This window comes from Saccopteryx leptura, chromosome X, assembly GCF_036850995.1.
Source record: "Saccopteryx leptura isolate mSacLep1 chromosome X, mSacLep1_pri_phased_curated, whole genome shotgun sequence".
NCBI lineage: Eukaryota > Metazoa > Chordata > Mammalia > Chiroptera > Emballonuridae > Saccopteryx > Saccopteryx leptura.
The window spans coordinates 34,077,070-34,105,055 of record NC_089516.1 but is presented as its reverse complement, the minus strand read 5'-3'; the positions used below and the strand labels follow the sequence as shown (position 1 = coordinate 34,105,055).

Genomic DNA, 27,986 nt, shown 5'->3' with positions numbered 1-27,986 from the left:
CCTGTGAGCCCAACTGGGGTTGCTTCTCTGCATTATAGCTGTTCAATTGGTTGAAATTTCAAGGGGAGAGATCAGGAGTATCTCTCACACTGTCATTATTCTCTACCTCCTTTGAGTTTTTAAAAATTTTGATGTATGTTGTTCTTTAATGTCTTCAATAATTTTCTTAATGCCTTTAGCTTGTTTTACAAATGAAGGATTGTGGTTCCATCTGTTTTGTACACATTTCTTTCTGAGATGCTTTCAGTTTCCAGAGGGATGTTATTCTGTTTCATATTTTCGCTTCTATTTTAATAACTTTGTATGAGACTTGCCTTGATTTTCTTCCGTTACTCATTTTCACCCAAAATTATTTTTCCTGCATTTGTGGAAAGGACGTAAATGATAAATTTTCAAATTTCACATTTAAAGTGAGCCCTCTTCTGTTGATTTTGAGAATTGTTAAAATATAACAGCTTACCTCCTATGATCGTCTCAATTTGTTCTTTTCCCTCATGTTCATTTGGATCTTCTATTTTCTTTGTCCCTATGTTCCTGTCTTACTTTATCTGTATTCTACTCCCAGTAGTTTCTCCTCAGTGGAAGTCTTTGTTCCGGAAGTAAGGTTTGAGAGTTAATTGGGCCCAGTTTGTCCCAGCCTCTTTAGACCTTCATGGTGATGGCAAGCTTTCCCTTCCTTCTGCAACTGGAAGACTGTGGGCTCCTGGAACGTGGGTCCTTTGCCCCTCCCTTTCTGCTGACAGAGGAGCTGGCCCTGCCTAACAGAATAGTCACCCGAAGCATGAGTGATTAGGTCAGAAACAAACCCCACAGGATGCACACCTCCTGGAGAGGAGTGCACTGAGCCTGGGGTTCTTCTTGGTAAATAAAGCAACAGATCTGCAGATATGTCCTTGGCCCCTCCTCTGTGCAAGTGTGTCCTACAGAGGTGGAAGGTGGTTTCATCAGTAGGTCTGCTAGGGCCCTGAGTCACCTGCAGGGAGGGCATGATGATGCTTGCTTGCCTATCAATCTCTCCCTCTCTCCCTCCCTCTCTCCTGCTTTCCTTTCAGGTCCTTTTGGCCTTGGCAGCTCCACTAGCCCCCAGGCATTCCTCCCTTTTGAGGGGTACCTAGAGATCTGTATCATCAGGCACTTTCCCATGGTCAAAACCCAGGGCCCTGAGGTCTATGGGGCTCAACCTTCATCCCCAGATACCAGGGTTCTTTGTCCCTACCCAGTGTGACAGCTCTTTCTCCACCTATTCCCAATCTTACCCCTTCTAGAGCCTCCCAGAGGCCTCTTGAGCCACTCTATCTGTGCTTCTGCTAAGTCAGGGGATTTTCCTGGTATAGTTGTGGGGAGAGAGAAGGAAAGAGGCATGCACATCTCTTGTCCCTCTCAGGGGCCATTTCCCACATGGTTAGGCTGGTTTTCCATCTGTTACTCTTGCAGCCTTCCCTCCTAGCACAACTCCCTTTTTGAAAGATCGGGACCTGACCCTGGAACTGGAGCCCCACCCTGGGCAGTCTCCATGTCAGTCAGACCTGGGGTGTAGGTATACAACGTGTCCTAACCCACTGCTACCAGAGAAAGGGTCTGCTGGGGACATAGGACAACTGGCTGGTCTGCCCTTTTTTCAGTGCCATCTCAACCTCAGGGAAGCCCTCTGTCTTTGGTGTCTCACAGCAAATCTGAACATGCCTCCTGGGTGTGGTCTTCACTGCTGATGTGTGACTATTCTGGCATCTTTGATGTCTAGGTTTGATGAGGTGTCCAGGCAGGTCGTCTATCACTGATGTGCTTCGGGTATTCTTGTTCTGCTCTCAACCCTGCAGCAGCCATTACTTACTTCTCTACCTGGAATTTGTTGTCCCCTGCATGTGCAACATTGCCTCAGGCCAGAGATTCATGAACTTTCATATAGACTTCAGGGTTCCTTGCTCTTGTATAGCTCAGCTCCTTTCAGGCTCTTCTCAGGCAGAGGGACACAGCAATGACAGGGCCCACATGGGCAGGGTGCAATCTGGGCTGCTGATTCCAATGGGGAAAACAGTCACTTCAGCTCCTTGGTCCCACTTTATAGTGGTGAGTAATGAGAGGGCCAGTCAATCTGTAAGCTTAGAGGCTGAAGTCCAGCTCTCCTTTTTTGAGCCACAGCCATCTGGCATTTCTTTTCCACGATAGACAACCCATCTTCCCTTGGCTTTGCTTTGTGACTCCAGTTGGTACTTCTTTGTCATTCTGGTTACTGTTATAAGAAATGTTTTATGTCCTAATTCTTTTTAAAATGCCCTGAAGGCAAGTTGTGACACGCCAGGTCTGGTTCAACCAGAGTTAAGGAGAGTGGGACAGTACTCTTCCTCCTTGCTTATGGCCTATATTCCCAAGGGTTAGATCAGCGGTTCTCAACCTGTGGGTCGCGACCCCGGTGGGGGTTGAACGACCAAAACACAGGGGTCGCCTAAAGCCATTGGAAAACATATTTATTATACATTTTTAAATAAAATATGTATTTCCAATGGCTTTAGGCGACCCCTGTGTTTTGGTTGTTCGACCCCCCCCCCGGGGTCGCAACCCACAGGTTGAGAACCGCTGGGTTAGAGGGTTGATAATGTCCAGGTGAAGATTCAGGGGATTCTGGGTATTTGACATTCTCATACTTATCATCTTACCAGGCCTTGGGGTTCCACTATTTCTTGGTGAGATCCACACATGGATTTGGAGATCTGTAAATGCTGTGCTTACCTTCTGTATGCAACCAGGTCCTTTACCTTCAACCCAAGCCAACAGCCACTCATGATGTTATAAATGTGGGGAAACCTGGGGTTGTAGTGTCACAGATAAGCCATCAATGCATGACTGCTAAATATTTCTCACTAGGAAGATGAAGTAGTATTGTACATCCCAATCATCTTAGAAATGAGATTGTCCCCTGGAGCACACGATTGTGATCTCCTTTCTATGGCTCCTGAAATTTATCCTCAAAGCAGAGTCCTAAACCACTGTCTTACTTGCTCTACTGGTTCAGAATGCTATGACTTAGTGAGTGAGTGAATGAATGAATGTGTGAAGTAGAGAAGAAAAAATTAGAATGTAGAGATAGATATGGCTCCACAAAAAAGCTGAATGAAGTTCAGTGGTACACTTAACTGAGAGAGACACGTGTTATAGCAGAACTAAGGTGTGTTGTTCCAGTGTACATGGTCCGTTTAGAACATAGAAGTGGTGTGTTTTGGAGTACTTCCCATGACCATGAGGATGTCATGTGAACTGGTCTGGGAAGAATACCGCAGGAGTCTTAGTGTCTGTTAGGCAGTGTCAAAAGGATTTTGTTGGGCCTGAGCATTTTGCAATATGAAATACCTTCTAAAATTATAAAAATGAGCATGAAAGTAAATACTTATTTAGAATGAGAAGAAAATTCAAAATAAACTTTATTTATTTATTTATTTATTTAATTTCTCTGAAGCTGGAAATGGAGAAGCAGTCAGACAGACTCCCGCATGCGCCCGACCAGGATCCACCCGGCACGCCCACCAGGGGGTGATGCTTTGCCCATCCGGGGCGTTGCTCTGTTGCGACCAGAGCCACTCTAGCGCCTGAGGCAGAGGCCATGGAGCCATCCCCAGCGCCCGGGCCATCTTTGCTCCAATGGAGCCTTGGCTGCGGGGGGGAAGAGAGAGACAGAGAAAAAGGAGAGGGGGAGGGGGGGAGAGGCAGATGGGCACTTCTCCTGTGTGCCCTGGCCGGGAATCGAACCCGGGACTTCCACACGCCAGGCTGACGCTCTACCACTGAGCCAACCGGCCAGGGCCAAAATAAACTTTAAATGATGACAACTAAACCACCAAAATTCCAAAATGTATACATATTACATATACATATGTGTCTGTACATTTGAGACATTCAAACTATGTAGCTGTACAGTCTTAAGTATCATAAAACAGAATACAGGCAATAGGTGAAAGACAGAGTGATATTATAGTGACTCAAAACAGCTCACTTTTGTGAATTTTACTCCCCCCAAAATCATGTGATCATATAAACACATAACATAGGCCCATGAATGACAGTCATGAGTTCCCCTAAGAATAAAAATGCACCCAGGGTGTTAAACGTTTCCTGTTTATTTTCACAACAAATTTTGGAAGTAGACTCTTTAATTTTTTTTCTCAAAAATATCTTGTTCCAAGTGAAGATAACACTTCATAGGTTTCAGAATTGATTTTTTAATTACCTATGTTTCCTTGTATCCTGACAACAGCCACATGTAGCCAAATAGAGACTTCTGAAATCCTTTTCCCAGTCTTCAGATCCTGGTCTACTTACTCCTCAAGCAGCCTGGAAGGACTTACCATATTTCCCCATGTATAAGATACCCCCATGTATAAGATGCACCTTAATTTTAGGGCCCAAAATTTGAAAAAGAATGTATTACAGAAAGTTACTGAACTCAAGTTTTATTCATCATAAAATTCATACAACTCCTCATCATGATCAAAACTCCCATCCATTAGCTTGTCCTCATCTGTGTCTGATGACGAATCACTGTCTTCAACAATGAGCACAAAAACAAGCATGAAAAAGCAGGAAATTCAAATAAAAAGTCTATAACTACTATATAAGACGCACCCAGTTTTTAGACTCCAAATTTTTCAGAAAAGGTTGCATCTTATACATGGGGGAATATGGTACCAATCTGCATTTTGCACTGTTGGAACTTGTCAGAGCTAGTCAATGAATATGTCAAAAGATAAAGCATGCTCGTTTTAAGACAAATTACTGCTCTTGAGGGAACATAGTTCCAGCTCAAAGTGCTTGATTTCCTGTCATTTATGCTAACAAGATAGGTTCCTCACAGTCAGCCTGGACTGCTAGGTCCAGAGCAGCTAGATTGTATATACAGTGACTCTAGTTGTCTTCCACGTGGTGAGAGACAGCTATATGTAGACAGAGACAGGATCCAGTCACTGTCACTAAAGAAGGCAGCCAGACAACCTGTCTGTTTTAGGAAACCATTTGGCCATTGAAAAAGAGCTACTCTCATAAAATGAATCTCACAGGAACTAAGAGTCAACAACATTGCACAGGCTGGCCAAGGGTTTATTACATGCTGAGATTTTATTCACTCACATGTGGGCTACGTGCCGATGACCCATTCACTTGGTCTGGATTTCAGACTGCTTTTCCAAGAACCAGCTGATGGTAGTGATGATATATAGAAAACAACTCTGTCATTGGTCTCACCTCTCAGGGCTGATTTTCCCCAAATATACACAGTAAGAAAAACTCAAATTATCTTAGGAAGAAATTCAATCATTTTTTTAGAGTTATCACAAAAAGAATGAGCAGTCTATGTGATGGTCCTATAAAATGCATTTCAGATTTTAAAAATGTTGTTTAATACCTGTTACCAGGGTTCTTTCACATTATGTGTGTCTTGCCTGACCAGACAGTGGCGCAGTGAATAGAGCATTGGACCGGGACGTAGAGGACCCAGGTTGGAAACACCGAGGTGGCCAGCTTGAGCGCAGGCTCATCCAGCTTGAACACAGGCTCACTAGTTTGAGCACGGGGTCACTGGCTTGAGTGCGGAATCATAGACATAACCCCATGGTCGCTGGCTTGTGCCTAAAGATTGCTGGCTTGAAGCCCAGGGTCACTGGCTTGAGCAAGGGGTCACTCACTCTGCTCAGGCACATATGAGAAAGCAATCAATGAACAACTAAGGTGCCACAACTAAGACTCTCTGTCAGACACAAAAAAAGAGTGTGTGTCTTATATTAAAATACGAACTATAGTCTGACCAGGAGGTGGCATAGTGGATAGAGCGTCGGACTGGGAGGACCCAGGTTCAAGACCCCGAGGTCGCCAGCTTGAGCGCAGGCTCATCGGGTTTGAGCAAGGCTCACTGGCTTGAGCCCAAGGTTGCTGGCTCGAGCAAGGGGTCACTTGGTCTGCTGTAGCCCTTCGTTCAAGGCTCATATGAGAAAGCAATCAATGAACAACTAAGGAACTGCAACAAAGAATTGATGTTTCTCATCTCTCTCCCTTCCTGTCTATCTGTCCCTCTCTCTGACTCTCTCTGTCTCTGCCACAAAATAAATAAATAAATAAATAAATAAATAAATAAATAAATAAATAAAATACAAACTATATACAGTCAAAAAATTTTATGAAAATGTCTGGACAGTTACACATCTGAACAAAGAAGAAGAAAGTACATGGCAATATTTTAAGAAATTAATTTATGAACGGTTTGGGAGCAAAAAATGATGATGACTATGCCACCCACAAATGCTAGAGATGGATCCAAAACAAATCCAGCATGATCCCGAATGTCCAGAATGTCTTTATGTGCCGCAGAGAATGGAGGGATCATCAGTCCAGGTTTTTTATTAAAGATACAAATGAGAGGTCTCTTTGCTAAGCTATGGGTGCAGGGGGAGACTTACTTAGCCCTGCTCCTGACTGCCGATCTCTTTCTGATTTTCTTTAAGATATTTTTATCAAATAGTTCTTTTTCCCGGTAATGCACAGGTGGCCCTTTCAAGTACTTTTCTTCTGCCTTGCTGTAGTCTAACCCGTCAAGTGCAGAAATTGAACAAATGATGGCTTCTGGCAGAAGGACTTCCAGAACAAAACTCACTTTGTCGTCTCTTGTCAGAGACAGCCTGTTCTTGTCTATTTGATTGTAGATCTCTTGTAAATGCCTTACTACGACATCCAACTGATCGTCATCCTCCAGGTATGTTTCAGTGCAGATCACATACCTGCTTGAGTTCAGAAATGATACCAGCCACTTGGACTGTTTCCTGCCTTTGACGATGTCCAGAAGATGGTGGTCGGCCCCCTTTCTCTTCACGATGAAGTCCACGAGCTTCTGGTTGTCTCGGCCCCAAGCCGCCTTCATCCGGTCAGGGAGAATTTTCTTGCAGGGCCTCCTCCCATCCGGGGAGCTCTCCTCCTCAGAATCTTCCAGCTCGGCGTAATTCACCTTTGGGAAGTCAACCTCCAGAAACCCCTCTTGGATGGCTTTCCTAATTGGGTAGCTGATGTCAGCAGCATAGTAGTCCAGGAAAGAGCCCACGAAAGACCCACAACTGAGCCGTTCTCTGTAGTGGGAAATCAGGGAAAAGCACCAGTTCACACTCTGCTCGTACAGTTTCCTGGCTCTCTTCATTAGTTTCTCTTTCTCTTTACAATCTAGATGCTTTAATCTCCGAAGAGGCACTTGAATGCCATTCTTTTCAAGGTGCATGTTTGCCTCAATCAATAGCACCCTTGCAGTCTGCTCCATGTGGCTGACACTTTTGACTACTGATGGCCAAAACGGGTAATTTTGAAATTTAAACCAGACCATCGTTCCTCTTTCAATGGGACACGGCTCCTGTGGGAAAGCCGTACTTGTCGGTTGTCCCACAACCTTGGTGACATCCTTCCTAATAAAGGGGGTGGGGTCAATACGCGTTAATCTAACTACGGGTTGAAGGTTTTGCCATTCTTTCTGAAACTCTGGTGGCAACTGCTCCTTTAATTTGCTTGCCAAATGGAATGAATAATGCGGCTTCAGGTAAGGGGCATTAGAGGATGTTGCTGCACCTCCCGCGCCTGGCTTCCAGGCGCCCTCTCTAGGGTTCTCAGTGCTCCTGGTGAAGGCAGAGAACTCAGACGAGACAGCCAGGGTTTTCCGGCAGGTGCCGCGTGGTGACTTTACTTTCAGAGCCCTGGGCAGAGTGACCATGAAACCGGGTGGCAGAGATGGAGGGACGCCCCCATCTTTAGCACCTGCAATATCCCCCTTGACTGTACAGTGCGAAGACATAGCTCTTGAGGTGCTTGCATTTTCTGTCTTTTCCTTGTTCTCTTCCTCATGGTCATTTTCTGGAAGTGATGGGAAGTTTGAGCACATGCGGGACTTCCGTGAGGGCCGTGCTTGCACTTCCCTCGGGACAGGAGTGCTGGATGTGTGCACCTGTGATTTGTCACCATCGGGAACATTCTCACCCTTTGAATGTACCATCAATGATTTGGAGTTTTTCTTTTTCCTAGAACTTCTCAGTGAGATCCTTTTGGTCTTCCGATACTTTTTACGAGATCGCTTTTGCGGTCCCTTTTGAGACACCGTGGCGGTCTCCGGGTCATCTGATGCTCTTGCGGGACCCAAGTTTGCTCTCTCTTTCAGAATGTCCAGTGCCAATGTTAGAGCCCTTCTGTAGGCCACTTCCTCTCCTGGGGGGATTCTGGTCTTGGACCGGTTCACTCTTGAGGAGGTAATGGACTCAATTTGAGACTCATCTAGGACCTTTACGTTTCTGCTTTTCACTTTAATTTTTTTATCTACTGAGAGTATTTGAACTTGTAGAGAATATGTCTTACTTTTTGGTGAGGTTCTGGATCTGGACAAGATTTTTGCTGGCCAAAATTGGCCTTTCCAGTTGCATAAGACATACTCGGACTCCATTATGATTGGACTTGGGTGTTGAGAGGTGTCTAATTAACAGAGGTTGAGGGGTCTGTTATACCTGCAACTACAAGTCTCTCCTAAAACAATGTTCTTCACCACTCTTTTTGCCTAAGATTACAGAAGGTTTAACACTTGTGTGGCCTGTCCTTCTCCACCTGAATCGCTCAGAAATGGTGGAACTTGTGTTTCAACAGACGATACTGGAGAACACTGGAATATGGAAAAGGAAAAGGCAAAAAGAATCAGAAAGCATTCCTTTTGTGGAAGTAGAAGAACGTTGGTCAGCGAGAATTGATAAGATAAATATAAAGAGTGTGTAACAGGCTGCAGGGGGGGGGGGGGCATGATACGAGGCAACTATTTGGGAAAAATACAGAAAATACCAGAAGAGTTTTCCAGCCCTCTGAGCCCAACTCCATGCCTTATGTGTTACTACTGCATATTAAACAGCACCTGTGCTGGGAGGTGGGGGGCATGTCCGGGATCTCATTTGTGCTATTGATGCCCCGGGCCTTTTGTGCCCCTCGGGGCTCACACTACACGAATGCTTCAGGGTTTCTTTTCTGGGGCGCTAGTGCCACCCTGTGCACCCAAGGAAGCCAGAGATGATCTCCGACCTACAGACACTGAGTGTCAGCCCAATATCATGTCTGCCAGTGGGAGCTTAGAGTTCAGAGGTTCATGAAGCTCGAATGGCGGTTGGAGGTATTCCCTCTTAAGGATTGCTGCAGGCACGGGCCACAGGCTGGGATGTGCACCTCTTCGTTTCTCTGTGCGGGTTTGTGTCTTCCCCTCCCTGCCCAGCACCACATCAGTGTGAAGTAGTGACTGTAGAGTGAGGAGCAAAATGAAACACATCCCAAAATGTCAACACGAAATAAATGATTGCAAATGAAATGTGCAGTAAAATGGGAAAGTCTTACTGAACACCAGGTGGACCGTCCAGGTGTGGCTCTGTGAGCAGGGCTGAAGTGCACTGTTCTTCCTTGGATCAAACGGCACCAAATGTTGATGCCCAGGACCTCTATGCCCTTATGCTAATCTAGAAAATCCAAAACAGATAGAAAATTAAGCCAATGAAATGGAGACTGATTCATCATTTTCCCTTCCCCAACTCTGGAATGCATGCCACCCTTAAACAGAACTGTGTGTTACACCTTATGTATAATGTAGATGTCACGCTTCTTTTCTTCCTTCTTTTGCATTTCCAAATATTTCCATCTTAGCTACTTAGTTTACGCTAGTCCCTGCTATCCCACAACAGTGGGAACTGCTGCTTTCATGACCGTCCACGTCTGTCTTGGACACATGGATTATTTCAAAGTAGCAGTGTGTGTGTGTGTGTGTGTGGGTATGTGTGTGCACATGCATGTGTGACACAAACATGGGGTCTGTAATGCTAATGTGTTTGTTACATGGGCTTAGAAATGTTAGAAATGTTACATGGGCTTGTGGAGAATATAGAATGTGGAGAGTGATAATATGCAGGAGATGATACATTATAGATGCTCGCTCTCAATATGATGCAGAATGGGCTCCCACAGATTTCCTGTGCATCCTTATTCACATACCTGCACATCTGACCTAGGACTGCATTTCTTCACTCAAGAGCATCACTGACTACCACTCATGTGAATGCTTAATTTTATACCATTTTTGTGAATCTCTTGACAATGTGGTTCTTCCAACATTTAAAAACTTAGAGTAAATTTCAGGCATTGACTTGTGTGGAATGCAGATGCAACCATGCTCTCAGTCCCCCTCTTCCCACCCAGAAATACCATGTCCATAGGTCGTATTTTTCCATATACATTGTACGGATATACACTATAATTCACTTCTGGTGTTAGTTCATCCCTTATCAGTCTCAAGCCAGGTGCTTCATAAGATGAAATATGATTTTGGTAGTAAGTGCCTGCATGCACAGCTTTGTTCACACATACTCGTGGGTATAACATGAACTATATAACACGACTAAATGTACATAATGTAGACATAACCTGCGCAGCCTTTGTCTCGGACCACAGTGAATAATCAGCCAGGTTTCAGGATCTCTGATTAGAGAACTCAGTGTACCTGCTCTCAGAACACAGGTGTCATGTGACAACACAGACACCGAGGGAAGGAGGAGGGGAAGGAGGGACGGATGACTCAGTCACTGCAGTCTCCCTGCAGGAAGACCTGCCAGCCCATCATCACTCAAAATAGGAGTGCCTGAGTCACCTCAACCCCACCAGAAACAACCTACATTTCAAGGCACATGTACACACACACACACACACACACACACACACACACACACACACACACACACACTCAGAGCAAAATTAGAGACACAGATGCCTGATATTGATGCATATAATCCATGTTCTCTGCCTCTGCACACACATACACGTGTTTCTACTTCTAGCAAAGGTGTTATTTTCAGCTGCTTTTAGTTCCTTATTTAAAAAAAAAACACACATGGAAAATCTAAAATGATTTTTCAAATTAGAAAGTAGGAAAAATACTAAGCATCAGTAGTCTAATCCAATACCCAGGAATGCTTATTGCAAATATTTACTGCACAGACTCTATTTACGCACATATTCTATAAACTATAAAACAGACTTTAAAGCCCTGGCTGGATAGTTCGGTTAGTTAGAGCATCGTCCCAACATGCCAAGGTTGTGGACTTGATCCCCGGTCAGGGCACATACAAAAATCAACCAATAAATGCATAAATAAGTGGAACATCAAATTTATGTTTCTCTCTTTCCCTCTCTTTCCCATTTTCTTTCTCAAATCAATAAATAAATATTTTAAAGTTAATTAAAAAGTTTTTAAAAATTGTACAAACTCTTTGAATATTCTTTCACGTTTTCATTTGTGTACATCTTTACAAGTATCAAACATTTTAACAGACCACTTTCACGAGACAACCAAAATATCAACTGCAGTTATTTTTCCAATCACTGAAGCAATACATCCTTAAGAGAGACAATGAGAAGGGAAGGATGTTGAATGAAAACAATAAATTATCCTACTTACTGTCACATACTTTGGTCCGTGGTCCAAACATCTTCCATTAAGGCTGGTACATAATCTTATAGATCATTTTCTTTTCATATTTTTTACTAATAAGAGTACAACCCTCTTCCTTCCTTCTAAAGATGTGTACAGGTAGGTGCAAAGATACATGATGGATAGATATTAGATAATAGATAGGAGAGTATGTAAATATCGATCCTTTTCTTTTCATATTTTTTACTAATAAGAGTACAACCCTCTTCCTTCCTTCTAAAGATGTGTACAGGTAGGTGCAAAGATACATGATGGATAGATATTAGATAATAGATAGGAGAGTATGTAAATATCGATCCTCTTTTGCACATCTGGCACAATGTGTTAAAACCAGAGCGTCAAACAATAACAAACAGGCCCTGGCCAGTTGGCTCAGCGGTAGAGTGTCGGCCTGGTGTGCGGGGGACCCAGGTTCGATTCCCGGCCAGGGCACATAGGAGAGGCGCCCATTTGCTTCTCCACCCCCCCTCCTTCCTCTCTGTCTCTCTCTTCCCCTCCCGCAGCCAAGGCTCCATTGGAGCAAGGATGGCCTGGGCGCTGGGGATGGCTCCTTGGCCTCTGCCCCAGGCGCTAGAGTGGCTCTGGTCGCGGCAGAGCGACGCCCTGGAGGGGCAGAGCATCACCCCCTGGTGGGCAGAGCGTGGCCCCTGGTGGGCGTACCGGGTGGATCCCGGTCGGGCGCATGCGGGAGTCTGTCTGACTATCTCTCCCCGTTTCCAGCTTCAGAAAAATACAAAAAAAAAAACAAAACAAAAAAAAAAACAATAACAAACATTTAAAGCAACCCCAGATTATCGGAGGACTTGGATATGAAAATGCTTCCAATGTTTTAGTTTACAATCCAATCAAATGTGCCTGCAGAGAGAATACACAGAAGAAAACAGTAGCTGGGCACAATAAATAGCAACTTCACAATCTCTAACTTCATAGTCAATTTCAGACCATCAGGAAATAAAGTTCTCAAATGGACTAGCTTTGATATTTCAGGTCCTGGTATAACTTTCGTTCTACTTCACCCATTCTTTGGTTGATGTGACATCAAAGAAGTTGATGACATAGAACTTTTACTTCCCCAATCAACAGCCATGATTTTTTGAAGAATTATTTGGAAGCTCTCTATTCTTTCACTGCTTTCCCCAGGGCGAGCTGTAATCACTTCCAAAGAAAGGAGGAGAGAAAACAATGCCCTGTGGGTGTTGTCTCCAACTATGAACACTTTTCTTGAGATAAGCCCCAGTACCACTCCCCAGAGGCAGAAATTCTCTCATTGTCACCCCCAATTGTCCCCTCCCTACAATTACTAGCTGTTTAATGGTGCTTCTTTGAAACTGTAGCTTTTTGCGATTTTAACTGTCTCCAAAACATGTATTTCCCCAAAAGGATGAATTGAGAGTTCTCTTTGTTATTATAATGGCATATTTATAAATTTCCTGTTATGAGGAAAATACATTCTTGCCTATTTTTGCATCTCTCCATTGCCACATGAATTCAGCATAAACTTTCACACATAGTTTTTTAAAGCTTTTAAGATTTCATTGGGTTTGCAGTCATAGTGCAAATATTGTTGGAGGAAATTTAAGTATGAACAAGCAGAAAAAAAAATGGTTAAGAGTCTGAAGATACATTTAAATTTCCATGGACTTAGTAAGCTGCATTGTTTCAATTCTTTTTTTTTCTTGACAGAGACAGAGAGGGAGAGAGTCAGAGAAAGGGACAGATAGGACAGACAGACAGGAAGGGAGAGAGGTGAGAAGCATCAGTTCTTCGTTGCAACACCATAGCTGTTCATTGATTGCTTTCTCATATGTGCCTTGACCAGGGGGCTACAGCAGAGCAAGTGACTCCTTGCTCAAGCCAGCGATCTTGGGCTCAAGCCAGAGATTTTGGGCTTCAAGCCAGCAACCATTGGGCTCAAGTCAGCGACCATGGAGTCATGTCTATAATCCCATGCTCAAGCCAGCAACCCCTCGCTCAAGCTGATGAGCCTCCGCTCAAGCTGGCAACCTCGGGGTTTCGAACCTGGGTCCTCTGTGTCCCAGTCCAACACTCTATCCACTGCAACACTGCCTGGTCAGGCTGAATCTTTTAAACATTGTTTTATATATTCTTTTAATTGAAATTTATTTTACTTGGAGATAAAGATTCATAGTCAGCTGTAAGAAGTAATACTGACAGTAATGACAATAATAGTAATAAGTATTTCATTGGGCTTGAATTTTGTTTGTGGAATGATTGAATGAGAATTGATATCTTTGAATTTATTTTCTTATGTTGTTCACCAGCTTCAGAAATGGCATGCCTACTTGGAGATCTGGGTTATTCTTATACATACGGTTTATTTGTGTTTGGGTTTTTTTGTTTTTTTTTTGTATTTTTCTGAAGTTGGAAACAGGGAGGCAGTCAGACAGACTCCTGCATGCACCCGACTGGGATCCACCCGGCATGCCCACCAGGGGGCGATGCTCTGCCCATCTGGGGCGTCGCTCTGCTGCAACCAGAACCATTCTAGCGCCTGAGGCAGAGGCCAAGGAGCCATCCCCAGCGCCCGGGCCATCTTTTGCTCCAATGGAGCCTCAGCTGCAGGAGGGGAAGAGAGAGACAGAGAGGAAGGAGAGGGGGAGGCGTGGAGAAGCAGATGGGCGCTTCTCCTGTGTGCCCTGGCCGGGAATTGAACCCGGGACTCCTGCACGCCAGGCCGACGTTCTACCACTGAGCAAACCGGCCAGGGCCTTCTTATACATTTGGTTTAAATGACAAATAGTAAAACCAAAAAATCATGAACTGCCCTCAGTTTTCTCAAAAGAATAAAAAAAAGGCCCTGGCCGGTTGGCTCAGCGGTAGAACGTCGGCCTGGCGTGCGGGGGACCCGGGTTCGATTCCCGGCCAGGGCACATAGGAGAGGCGCCCATTTGCTTCTCCACCCCCCCACCCCCCCACCCCCCTCCTTCCTCTCTGTCTCTCTCTTCCCCTCCCGCAGCCAAGGCTCCATTGGAGCAAAGATGGCCCGGGCGCTGGGGATGGCTCCTTGGCCTCTGCCCCAGGCGCTAGAGTGGCTCTGGTCGCGGCAGAGCGACGCCCCGGAGGGGCAGAGCATCGCCCCCTGGTGGGCAGAGCGTCGCCCCTGGAGGGCGTGCTGGGTGGATCCCGGTCGGGCGCATGTGGGAGTCTGTCTGACTGTCTCTCCCCGTTTCCAGCTTCAGAAAAATACAAAAAAAAAAAAAAAAAGAATAAAAAAATATTAGGCTTGTTCCTCACCCTCAAATCAGCTCTAACTCTAAATACACATACACCTCCCAGTTACCAGGCTCTGCCTCCCAATTTTTCCTTAACAAATAGGAACTCACCTTCTAGATATATCTACTCAGAAAAGGGGAAGCATGAGCCCTTGAGCAAGGAACTAGAATGAATTCTCTCTCATTCCTTTGGCAAACTGGTGGTTCCTCCCGTCCAGTAGACCAACCTACTTTCAGAGGTGCTCTGTTAACCCTCCGGTCCCCATCGCCTGCCATGGGAGACCTCCATTGTCCTCTCTAACACTGATGAATTCGCGAACAGCATTAGGGTTACTGCAGACCTCCATAATTACTAACACCCAGGAGAGCAAACAAGGTGTGTATTTCAAAACCTAATGATTTCCTTGTGTTGTGCAAAAGGAGAAAAAGGTACCTTTGTCTACAGCATAAGTCAGTGAACTGTAGCTCATCACACCAATGTTGGACATATGCTAGGTGCTTACTACCCATGGAGGAAGACTACCAAGTCTATAGTCTAAGCTAAAAAGCGTATGTTATGTATTCAGCACAAAAGCTGATGCAGACCTTCATGTACTGACATTGAAAAAATTCAGACAAAACTCTGACTACAGACCAATTTAGTACAAATTATATGCTTTACGTAAAATGCACATTCACACGGGGAGTGATGCTGTCCACTTTATCTTAGGCTAGGAAAGACAGGCAAATGTGAGAAAAGAGTCTAAAATGCTCAGTAAAAATGTCACAACACGGAAAAGAGAAGAGGAACAAGAATGGAAATGGGTGGTGAAGGTAGACGTTATTTTCTAAATCATGTTGTAAAACACTACAGGGAGGACACATTTACATGTACATATGCACCAGAATCTTGCCTCATAGAGATTCTAAGGGGATAGGAAATGAAATACTGGATGTAAGTGAACAAAAAGAAAGCAAGTGTAGCAAATGGCAACATACCATTGAAAAATTTGAAATGCTTCAAATATTTTGATGTTTTTTTTTGTGTTTTTTTTTCTGAAGCTGGAAACGGGGAGAGACAGTCAGACAGACTTCCCGCATGCGCTCGACCGGGATCCACCCGGCACGCCCACCAGGGGCGATGCTCTGCCCACCAGGGGTCGATGCTCTGCCCCTCCGGGGCATCACTCTGCCGCGACCAGAGCCACTCTAGTGCCTGGGGCAGAGGCCAAGGAGCCATCCCCAGCGCCCGGGCCATCTTTGCTCCAATGGAGCCTTGGCTGCGGGAGGGGAAGAGAGAGACAGAGAGGAAGAAGGGGGGGTGGAGAAGCAAATGGGCGCTCCTCCTATGTGCCCTGGCCAGGAATCGAACCCGGGTCCCCCGCACGCCAGGCCAACGCTCTACCGCTGAGCCAACCAGCCAGGGTTTGATGAGTATTTTAAATAGCCTAATGAAATATTCATTATCAAATGTATGTACCTCACCACATAAGAGATAATCGATTTTAACAGTTTAAACAGAGGGGGGGGGGTTTGCAGATTGTGTGAAGGAACAATAGCCAACAATTTTCCAAGATAAAGAAACATTTCACGTGGTATGTTTTATGTGCCTAACTACAAGTTTAACTCATTCACACACATAGATGGGTGGGTGGGGGGAATGAGGGAGGGAGAGAGAGAGAGAGAGAGAAAGGGAGGGAGGGAGGGAGGGAGGGAGGGAGAGAGAGAAACACATGCACACAGTTATGCAAGCATGCATACAAACACACAAAGGCTCTTCATAGTAAAACTAAAAACCAAAGTGAAATGCAAGACCTTAAAATCAAAGAGAGAAAAACCAACCTGAGTATTAGGCAGGATACTCTTATTATTTTAATTACAGAGGGCTTGATACAGAGTGATTTGGAGTCCTGAGAGAGCAGCGGGAGCAGTGAGACACTACGAAAAATGTCACAGAAAGAAGAGTGGGTACTTGTAGCTCTGGAAAAACCAAGGGAAGAGATGGTGGTTCTGAGAATTCATGATCTTAGAAGAGCCGACTTCAGAGCTTAGGCTCAGGTTTCTAAAAAGGTGGGAGGGCTGCCCAGCTCTATGTGGTTTTTCAGGGAGGTCGGGGAGGGATGCATGAGACCTGAGACCCCTCCCAGCAATGATGGGGAAAAGTGATGAGCTCCAGCCACAGTGCCAGGAACTGAGAGGGTACCCCCTCGTCCTCGACCTGGGACTCTGATGTCTTCAGGGAGCGTTCGCCAGTCTGCTGGTGCTGGTCCCTTCTGAAATCACATGTCCTTGCCCTTGTCATATGAAGGGCCATTATTGGGGTGGCCTTGAGAGGAGCAGGAACAGAGAGGAAGGTACAGATGTTTGTGTCACATCCAGACTGCCTGTGGCCCTCCAGAGACCCCCCTGGCCAAACCTCACAGGCAGCCAGAAGGTAAAGGGAAAATAGAATTGGTGAAGTTTGGTTTCAGCAACATAGGACTGAGCTGAAAGGTGTGGATATGCTTTACTCAGAACCCGCTTCTTTTGAAGGCATGTCCCTGATAAAGAATGCAACAGCACATCCCACAAATGCTGTGTTTTTCTTTAGAAACACAAATAAACATATGCAAACTGTAACATCAGCAGGATTCACTTTCAAACACACAACCAAAAAGCCAGAGACTTCTAAAAGGAACTTGTATTTATGCTTATATAATAAAGAAGGAACCATTTACTGATTTGATTTCTATTTACCTAATTGTGATTAATGGTGTGGTAACAGGAAATCTGACTTGTAGAGAACATGTTTTCTAGTTTGTGTGTGTCAGCAACTCAAAGTGAGCACAATGTCATTCCCTGGGTTACACAAAGTTACTTTAAATCTTCCAATCCTACCCATTTGTCTCATTTGTAGGCCTCAAATCTTCTCTCTTATACTCATCGTAGTTTTCCACTATATGTAGGTGTAAATGAATTAGCTTACATCTTTAAGGGCTCATGAGACAATCACTGTAAGCAGAAGTATAAAATGAGAAATACTCGGGAATCTCTGCTTTTCAGAACTCGTGACAATGCCCTCACACAACAGACGTCACCTACGACACTGAAATGGGGATGGGGTATGGTAGGTTATTCAACCACCTTAGCCCACAACAAGAGGAGCTGCCATTCTCTCTTACAAAATAGGAAGAATTAGAGATCTTAATGCCCAACTAGAGACCATACACTAGCAACACACACACACACACACACACACACACACACGACTCACATTGATAGCAGCCAGCGACTAGTCTCGACGTTTCTACAGTTACTCCATCTCTTCAGTCTGTAAATATCCTTGTTAAGTGTTTCTGCAGCCAGAAAAGAATGGCTTACCTCTGTTGTCATGGAAACCAGAATGTCATCAAAAAACATTCTCCCTGATGTTCTCTTCTATGGAAACCAGGCACTGCTAATACAACCTCAGAGGCAGAGTGTTGATATTGCACCCTGTCAATTACACTCCAAGCAATCCAATGAGTGAATAAAGACATTAATTAATAAATAAATATAGAGACAATACCTGATGTTCTCACGCAATAAACATTGGGGGCTGGGGCGCTTTCACTGATGGGTGTTGGAGAAAATAAGGTAAAAGGATAACAGCTTCTATCCTCCCTTGAAACACACACACGTGCACGCGCATGCGTGCTTGTGCTTGCAAGCAATCACATACACACAATTAGGTTCCAGGTCCTGTTAATGACCTCTTCCTTTCATCCTGCCAGGGCACATGAGGCTTGGTACTTTTGTGTAGGTGTGATCTAAGGCATCTCAGTCAATTTAAAATGAACTGGACAGGAGAAAATATGAGAGGATGAAGCACCTGGATGTCAGAGGAAAGCAAATCAGGAATCAGGTTGTGGCAGGACCAAAGCACCTTGTGTATTGACAAGGTTGCCAGGGCACCATGGTTCCCGAGGAGAGTGACAACTCCCGGAAGAACCCTGACTTAGTACAATAGGGAGGTCGAGATGAACCTCCCCCACTTGGAATCTGTGTTCAGTCTGGACTGCTGTGACCACGCTGCCAGTGGACACTATGCTCAGAGACAGACTCCTAACGCCAAGGCAGAGGGCACACACATGTCGTCTCTCACAGTCACTGGCAGCAAGGGCAGAGCTGCCTTGAGGTGCAGCTCTTCCTCCTGTGAACCAGCTTCAGGTGACCTTTCTGTGGTCAGTGCTGGAAACAGGCCCTTGGGGAGGGACAGTACAGGTCTGATTTCCAGGTTTTCCTTATTTCCCTGATGTAAACGCTCCCATCATAGCCAATTTCAAGCCACCAACATGGGGTCTACCGGATGCCAAATTGGCAACTGATGCCCCCAATCAGCTCTCATAGGGTGATGACTCCAGACAGACCCAGCACAGCCCTGGACCCCAGATGTTAGAGGAAGGTAAAGCCATCCCACTCCACATGCAATCCACAAGAGCACGCCAAGCTGGACTTTTCTGTAACTGTGCAGCAACTGGTGGAAGGCTTTCAACCAGTTCTTAGGGTGGAAAGAAAGGGATACCAGGCCACCATCTGGCCTATCCAGTTTTGGAGGAAGGCAAATAGTAGGTTACATTCTCAATCACTGTTTTTCAATCAGAGAGGATTTCTGTCCCCTAGTCAATATTTCTGGCAAATCAATTAAAATCAGTCCTGCTCTCAAAGGGTTGCTTAAATGCCATCAAAGAACATTGGCCTTCAGCAGTGCCCAATGGTCATTCTGGGAACTCTGGGAGGGGGTCCTTGAGAACATGTTGGGGGATGAGTGAGATCTTCCTTTCCCTACTTTGCATCAGTGAATCCAGACTACTTTGTTCCCTACCATAGAAATTACAGGTTTTAAGAAGTGGGGTGAGGAAGCAGGTAAGAACATCAGGATCTTTCCTATTCAGCCTGAGCAGGCTGTGGCACAGTGGAAAGACCATGCAAAGGAACCAGGATCGAAACCCCGAGGTCACCGGCTTGAGCGCAGGGTTGCTGGCTTGAGCTTGGGATCATAGACATGACTCCATGGTCATTGGCTTGAGTCCAAGGTCACTGGCTTAAAGCCCAAAGTCGCTGGCTTGAGCACAAGGTTGCTGGCTTGAACAAGAGGTCACTGTCTCTGCTAGAGCACCCCCTCCATCAAGGCACATATGAGAAAGAAATCAATGAACAACTAAGGAGCCACAACAAAGAGTTGATGATTCTCATCTCTCTCCCTTACTGTTTGTCCCTCACTCTGTCTCTGTCACCCCCCAAAATAAAAATGATCTTTCCTATTCAGGTATATATTAAATATTTGCACAAATATAAAACAAAACTACACCTTTGACAATTTAAAAATACTCTTTACTGAACTTCTTGGGGTGGCATTGTTTAACAAAATTATAAAGGTTTCAAGTACCAGTATACAATTCTATAATACATCATCTGTATATTGTACGTGTGTTCACCACCCGGAGTCAAGTCTCCGTCCATCACCATTGATCTTCCTTTTACCATCTTCTCCCTCCTCCACTCCCTTTCCCGCTGATAATCACCATGCTGTTGTCTGTGTCTATGAGGGTATTTTTTTTTGTTTTTTGCTTAAATCCTTCATTTTTTCCACCCAGACTCCCAATCCCCCTCCCCTCTGACAACTGTCAGTCCGTTTTCTGTATCTTTGAAATCAACTACAATTTTGTTATTTTTTTGCTCATTAGATTCCACATATAAGTGAAAATGTGGTATTTGTCTTTCTCTGACTGGCTTATTTCACTAAGGATAATACTTTCTAGGTCCATCTATGCCAGTGGTAGTCAACCTGGTCCCTACCGCCCACTAGTGGGCGTTCCAGCTTTCATGGTGGGCGGTAGCAGAGCAACCAAAGCATAAATAAAAAGATAGATTTAACTATAGTAAGTTGTTTTATAAAGATTTATTCTGCCAAACTTAGCAAAAATCCGACATAAAGTACTTGGTAAGTAATTATTATTATATGCTTTCACTTGCTGTAACTCTGCTTTATAAATTTTATAAAATAAAGTTACTTCCCTACTTTATAAATCACCATTACTGTGGAACTGGTGGGTGGTTAGAAAATTTTACTACTAACAGAGATACAAAAGTGGGCGGTAGGTATAAAAAGGTTGACTACCCCTGATCTATGCTGTTGCAAAAGGTAAGATTTCCTTGTTTCTTACAGCTGAGTAATATTCCACTGTGTAAAGAAACCCAGCTTTTTTATTCACTCCTCTACTGGTGGGCACTTGGGCTGTTCCCAAATCTTGGCTATTGTAAATAGCACTGCAATGAACATAGGGGTGTATATATTCTTTTTAATCAGTGTTTTGGGTCTCTTCAGATATACAACCAGAAGTGGAATTGCTGGATCATAAGGTAGTTCTGTTTTTTATTTTTTGAGGAAACATCATACTGTTTTCCACAATGGCTGTGCCAATCTGCATTCCCACCAATAGTACATAAGGGTTATCTTTTACCCACATCTTTTCCAGTACTTGCTGTTTGTTGATTTATTGATGATAGCTATTCTGACAAGTGTGAGGTAATAGCTCATTGTGCTTAAATTTGCATTTCTCTGATGATAAGTGACGTTGAGAATATTTTCTTATGTCTATTAGCCATCTGTGTGTCCTCTTTGCAAAAGTGTCTATTCAGGTCCTTTTCCCATTTTTTTAAGCTTTTTTTTGTGACAGAGACAGAGAGAGTCAGAGAGAGGGACAGATATGGACAGACAGACAGGAAAGGAGAGAGGTGAGAAGCATCAATTCTTTGTTGCATCACCTTAGTTGTTCATTGATTGCTTTCTCATATGTGCCTTGACTGGGGGGGGGAGCTACAGCAGACCAAGTGACCCCTTGCTCGAGCCAGTGACCTTGGGTCCAAGCTGGTGAGCCTTGCTCAAACCAGATGAGTCCATGCTCAAGTCGGCAACCTTGGGGTTTCAAACCTGGGTCCTCCGCATCCCAGTCCCGCGCTCTATACACTGTGCCACTGCCTGATCAGGCCGTCCATTTTTAAATCAAAACCAAACTTTCAATAATTTTTTTGTTTGTTTTCAAAAATGGGGTGATTTTTTTCATGAAGCATATTTACATATAAGCAACAATGGGCTTAATATCATTTTTAATGAAAGCATTAAAACTAACAGCTTAGTTTTCCCCCAAATACTTGACTATATTATTACAGTGGACTAAAAAGTGTTATTTTTAGAGTTAAAATGGTTTGAATTGGAACTCGCACATCATAAAATTAATCATTGTAAAGTATTCTATAGAGTGGCATTAAGTAAATTCACAGTATTGTGAAGCCATCACATCTATCCTCTAACAAAAAGGTTTGACAAGCCTCAAAGAAAACTCTTAAACCCAGTAAGGATTCAGTCACTCCTCATTCCTCCTGCCTCCAACCCCTGGAAACCCTAAACTACTCTCTCTCTTTCTGGATTGGTTTATTCTTGACATTTCATATATATTGAATCATACATTATGTGACCTTTGGTGCCTGACTTCTTTAACTTAGAATAAGGAATTCAAAGTTTATCCACATTCTAATACTCCTTCTTATGGCTGTATAATATTCCATTGCCTGGATAGTCCACATTATGTTTATTCATTCTTCACCCCGTGGGCTTTTGAATTGCTTCCGTCATTGGCTGTTTTTGTTTGAATTGTGCTACTATGAACATACACGTGCATGTGCTTTTTAATGCTTGCTTTCATTTGGAGGAGCATATCCCAGGAGTTGAATTGCTGCATTATATACCTATATTTAAGCTTCTAAGTAACCACCAAAGCATCTGCAACAACCACTGTACCATTTAAAACCCCCACCAACAATGCATAAAGTGTTCGATTACTCCACTTTCCCCACAACACTGGTATTTTCCTTTATTCTAGGTTTGAGACATCCTAGTGGGTGTTACAGCTATTATTGCAGTTTTGATTTGCATTTCTTAATGACTAGTGGTGTTGAGCATATATTATCACGTAATCGTGGGCACTTGTGTATCTTCTTTGGGAAATGTCCATCAGGTCATTTACCGAGCTGTATTATTGGCCCTTCTGTCATTTGTTTGGAGTCATAAGGGGTATTCTGTCTTCTGGATACTAGACTCTCACTGGATGTGTGATTCACCAATGTTTTCTCCCATTCTGTAAGACAGCTCTTTTCTCTCTTGATAAGAGTCTTTTAATGCAAAATGATGACCATTTTGATGAAGACCCTTTATCCATTTTTCAAACTGATTTTAGAGAGAGAGAGAGACAGAAAGAAAGAGAAACATCAATTTGTTGTTCCACTTATTTATGCATTCATTGTTGATTCCTGTGTAGGTGCCCTAACCTGGGACTGAACCCACAACCTGGGCATATCAGACAGAGCTCTAACCAGCTGAGCTACCCAGATGAGATGCCTTTTATCTATTTTTGTATATTGTTTTCCTCTGTTATTTTTTCTTTGGGTCTAATAGTTAAGACATCATTGCCAAGAGATCCAAGATGGCAGCAGAGTAAGTGGTTGTTGTACTTACCTCCTCCCAGGCCTAAACTGGAATTACAACTAAATTCAAGAACAATCATCTTGAAAAATCAACTCAAGACTTAATGAAGAGGAGTCTTATAATCAAGGATTCACAGAAGCCACATCGGACACTTCTCACAGCAAGTGATAAATTTTTTCTGATATACAACAATCATCTTGAAAAATCAACTCAAGACTAAATGAAGGGGAGTCTTATAATCAAGGATTCACAGAAGCCACATCGGACACTTTTCACAGCAAGTGATAAATTTTTTCTGATATATCTCCTTGGGCAAAGAAAATGAGAGAAAAGATAAGCAAACAGCACTCCATCAAAATAAAAAAGATTTTTCACAGCAAAGAAAACCACTGACAAGATGAAAAGACAACCCACTGGATGGGAGAACATATTCACAGACACATCTGATAAGGGATAAATATCCAAAATTTATAAAGAACTTATAAAGCTCAACACCAAACAAACAAAGAAACAATCCAATTTAAAAATGGGCAAAGGACCGGAATGGACTCTTCTCCAAAGAGGACATACAGATGGCCAATAGACATATGAAAAGATGCTCAACAGCATTCATCATAAGAGAAATGTAAATCAAAATCATAATGAGATACCACCTCACACTTGTCAGAATGTCTGTCATCAGCAAATCAACAAACAAGTGTTGGTGGGGGTGTGGAGAAAAGAGAACCCTCGTGCAACGTTGGTGGGAATATAGATTGGTGCAGTCACTGTGGAAAGCAGTACGGGGTTGTCTCAAAAAATTAAAAATGGAACTGCCTTTTCACCCAGCAAGCCCACTTCTGGGGAAGATATCCTAAAAAATCTGAAACACTGATGCAAAAGAGTATTTGCATCCCTATGTTTATTGCCGGTTTATTTACAATAGCCAAGATCTCGAAATAGCCCAAATGCCCATCAGTAGATATTTTACACAAAAGAATACTAAGTGGTCATAAAAAAAGAAGGAAATCTTACCTTTTGTGACAACATGGATGGACCTGGAGAGCATTGTGCTAAGTGAGATAAGTCAGTCAGAGAAAGACAAATACCATATGATTTCACTCACGTGTGGAGTGCGACGAACAAAATGAACTAACAAGCAAAATAGAGACCGATTCATACAGGGAGAGAAGGCTGACAACTGTGTGTGTGTGTGTGTGGGGGGTCTGGGTGAGGGAGATGGAGAGATAAAGCAAAAAAGTACAAAAAAACAAAACAACCTCTCACAGACACAGACATCAGTGTGGTGATTTGCAGAGGGGAGGAGGTGGGAGGAGGACGTGGAGGCATAAATGGTGAGGGACGACTTGACTTGGGCCGTCCTGAGCACACAAGATGGTGTATAGAGATGTGTTGTAGAATTGGGCACCTGAATCCTGTATAATTGTGTTAACTAGTGCCACCATAATACATTCAATAAAATAAATTCAGTGAAAAAATCATTTAAAAATTATGCCAGATCCAGTCATGAAGGTTTACTTGTAGGTTTTCTTCCACGAGTTTTATAATGTTAGCTCTTATATATTTAATTGTTGGGTACATTTTGAGTGAGTGACTGTTGGTGTATGGCACACCTTAAGTGTCCAACTTTATTCACTTGCACGTGCATACAGTTGTCCCAGAGGCCCTCGGTGAAGAGACTATTCTTACCTCCAATGAATGGTCATCAGTCGTCCACTGTTGTTCTTCCGGGAGCCAACAAAATGCGGAGCGAATTAGAGTCAAACATAAACCGCTGGCTTCACAGGAACATCACCTGATGATGTAGGCAATATGAGAGTGTGATCGGAGTGGATAAAACATTGAAGCTTTGCTTCCCAACCTTAGATGAAAGAAATAAAACATGTGATTCAAAACAGAAAAAAAATATAACAGAGCTGGCTGCAAATACAGGCAGGTACAAGAAAAGTAAAATATTTTCTTTAAAATGAAGAGGGAAGAGAAAGAGATGAAGAGAGGGTGAAAATAAGTAAGATTCTCCCACTTTAAAATCGCATAGTATGTCTGTCTGCACAAGGGAAGAAGCGTGATTTTCATTTCCTTCATAAATTTTATATTTTATAACAATTATTTCACAGGTTATTTATTGGTTTTATAAGTAGAACAAAGACTCAGCGGTAGAATGTAAGTTAAGAAAGAGTGCTCCATATTAAATTATTTCGGGAAGTGGAGTGCTCTTTATTGCTAACCTCAGGAAGGATAACCTGAAAATGCATAAAGTCTTCTTGGAGTACTGTAAAAAATGAAAACATGGTGTCATCCTCTGCAGATACGTGTCATCCGATACCTGTGTTTTCATGTAGTTGGATGAGAAATAAAAGGCATAGATTTGATTCCCCTTAAAAGTTTAATACAGACAAGTTTAATGTTGGTGATAGAAATGCCAAAAGGTGTTATGACTCAATCTTGGTTATTCATGGGCTCCGAAGAGAGTCCATTGATGTCCTCTGTTTCTATGTTTCTTGTTTTACAGACATTTAATAGTTTCAAAACCAGCATGGACGGACTGCCTTTGCAAAACTAAGGCAGTGGTGTTAGGAAGCCACCAGATGGAGATGTTGAGCTGCCACTGTTAAGGTCAACCAGGCCCTCCTTGACACATACAGCGGTTCCAACTTTAGTGGGGCTGGGAGCAACCTTTAGGATTTATTTAAAATGCAGACTTCAGGCCCTGGCCGGTTGGCTCAGCGGTAGGGCGTCAGCCTGGCGTGCGGGGGACCTGGGTTCGATTCCTGGCCAGGGCACACAGGAGAAGCGCCCATCTGCTTCTCCACACCCCCCCTCCTTCCTCTCTGTCTCTCTCTTCCCCTCCCGCAGCCAAGGCTCCATTGGAGCAAAGATGGCCCGGGCGCTGGGGATGGCTCCTTGGCCTCTGCCCCAGGCGCTAGAGTGGCTCTGGTCGCAACAGAACGACTCGGGCGCATGCGGGAGTCTGTCTGACTGTCTCTCCCCGTTTCCAGCTTCAGAAAAATACAAAAAAATAAAAATAAAATAAAATACAGACTTCCAGTGCTCACCCACAGCGTCAATTGGTAGGCCTGGGATAGAACCAAGGAACCTTGATTTTAACACTCCCTCTTCCAGTGATTTTGATGTAGGTGGTCCCAAACTGATGTAAATGGTAACTGAAACCATAGGCCTATATGGGAACATTTAGGGAAGGGGTATAAACTGGGGAGACAACCGAGTAAGACCAAGTCCTTAGGAATGCCATTATGCGAGGGCTCATTTGAGGAGAAATGCTAGCAATGGCGCAAGAAATTAACAGAATGAAAGGAAAGCTGGAGGACATGCAGTTATGAAAGCCCAAGGAAGACGTAGGGAGGGAGAGAGAGAGCGCGTGCACTCAAACAGACTTCACACAGTGCTTTCCTTTTGTTCAAGTGTCTGTTGTCTTCTTTGGCTTTTTCTGGAGAAACACTGCCTCAAAGAATGAGAATGACTGTAATGTTTGGCATAGTCTAAATAATTCTTCCTTTTTAATAAATGTTATATTCTCCATTCAAAATCCACATATATTAGTAAAATGTCTTGTTGCAGCCTAATGATTAAAATATTAAGTCGTTATGCTTTGAAATATAGTATAGGTGCTAGTTTGCTTTCCATATTTGATATTCAGGAAACTGTATGCAAGTAGCTCAAAAAGTAGTCATAATAATGGCAACAGAATCATTATAATATAACAACTATAATATATGGCTATGATTATAAATAATAATACAATCGCATTATTATTAATATTTGAGCGCTTGCTTTATATTACTGAGTGCCTGTAAGCAAGCTTAGGCATTATCTCACTTAATTTCACCCAAATTTTATGAGACAAATACTGTTATTATTATGCCTTTAAGATAGTAACAAAGTCACTGAGGTTTAGGGAAGTCAAGAGGTTAGCTCAAATAAGTAAATCAGAAAAAGCTGAGAACTATATGATTGCACACATAGGTGAGATACAAAACTGACACTCCTGGACACAGATAGAAGTGAATTGGTTACCAGGGGAGGTGGATAAAGAGAGTTGAATATAAGGTGATGGAAAACGATTTGACTTTGGGTGACAGGCACACAACATAATCAACAGTCCAAATGCTATAGAGATGTTTACCTGGGACCTAGGTGCGCTTATTGATCAAATGTCACCCCATTAAATTTAATTTCTTAATAAAAGAAAAAGAAGTTAGCTCGATGTCTCACAGTTTATAAAGACCGAAGCCTCATTTAATTTTGTGCTGAATTTTCGGTTCATGTTTAGAGCATTTTTGTAAGTTTCTCTTTAAAACAACCCAATATAGTCAAGTTTTTATATGAACTTTGGAAAGCTGTAGATTGCAGGGACTCTTAGCTCTCTACCTAAAATCCTCATTCTCCTCTTCTTCCTGGGCCCCCTCTAAGTGTCCATTCCCAGCTTCCCTTGATGTTTGATGTTAGGTGTGATCATGCGACTGAGATCTCAGCAATGGGATGTCGGTGGAAAGGACGTATGCCCATGCCAGGCCTAGCTCTAAGAATCTTGTAGCCAGTGCACCTCCATGTGCTTGTCCCCCTTTAGCAAACTGCAAAGGAGGCCACCTATGGGGCACTGGTGGGGAGCCACATGTTGAAGGCAGCAGGGTTCCCAACAGCCTGGGTCCCTTGCAGAAGTACATGGACAAAGTCCACCAGGAGGACCTTTTTGTTTTCCCAGTGTTGTTACAGGAGAGATGAATGAACTACTTTTGAG

General features: G+C 43.5%; 1 protein-coding gene across 1 annotated transcript; it reads right to left on the bottom strand.

Annotated features, from left to right (window-relative positions):
• Positions 1-6,433: 6,433 nt before the first annotated feature.
• Positions 6,434-8,446, bottom strand: LOC136386160 (PWWP domain-containing DNA repair factor 3B-like). The gene has a single exon (XM_066357590.1). It carries the CDS (start codon positions 8,444-8,446, stop codon positions 6,434-6,436), a length of 2,013 nt encoding a protein of 670 aa, XP_066213687.1.
• Between the last annotated feature and the right edge of the window lie 19,540 nt (positions 8,447-27,986).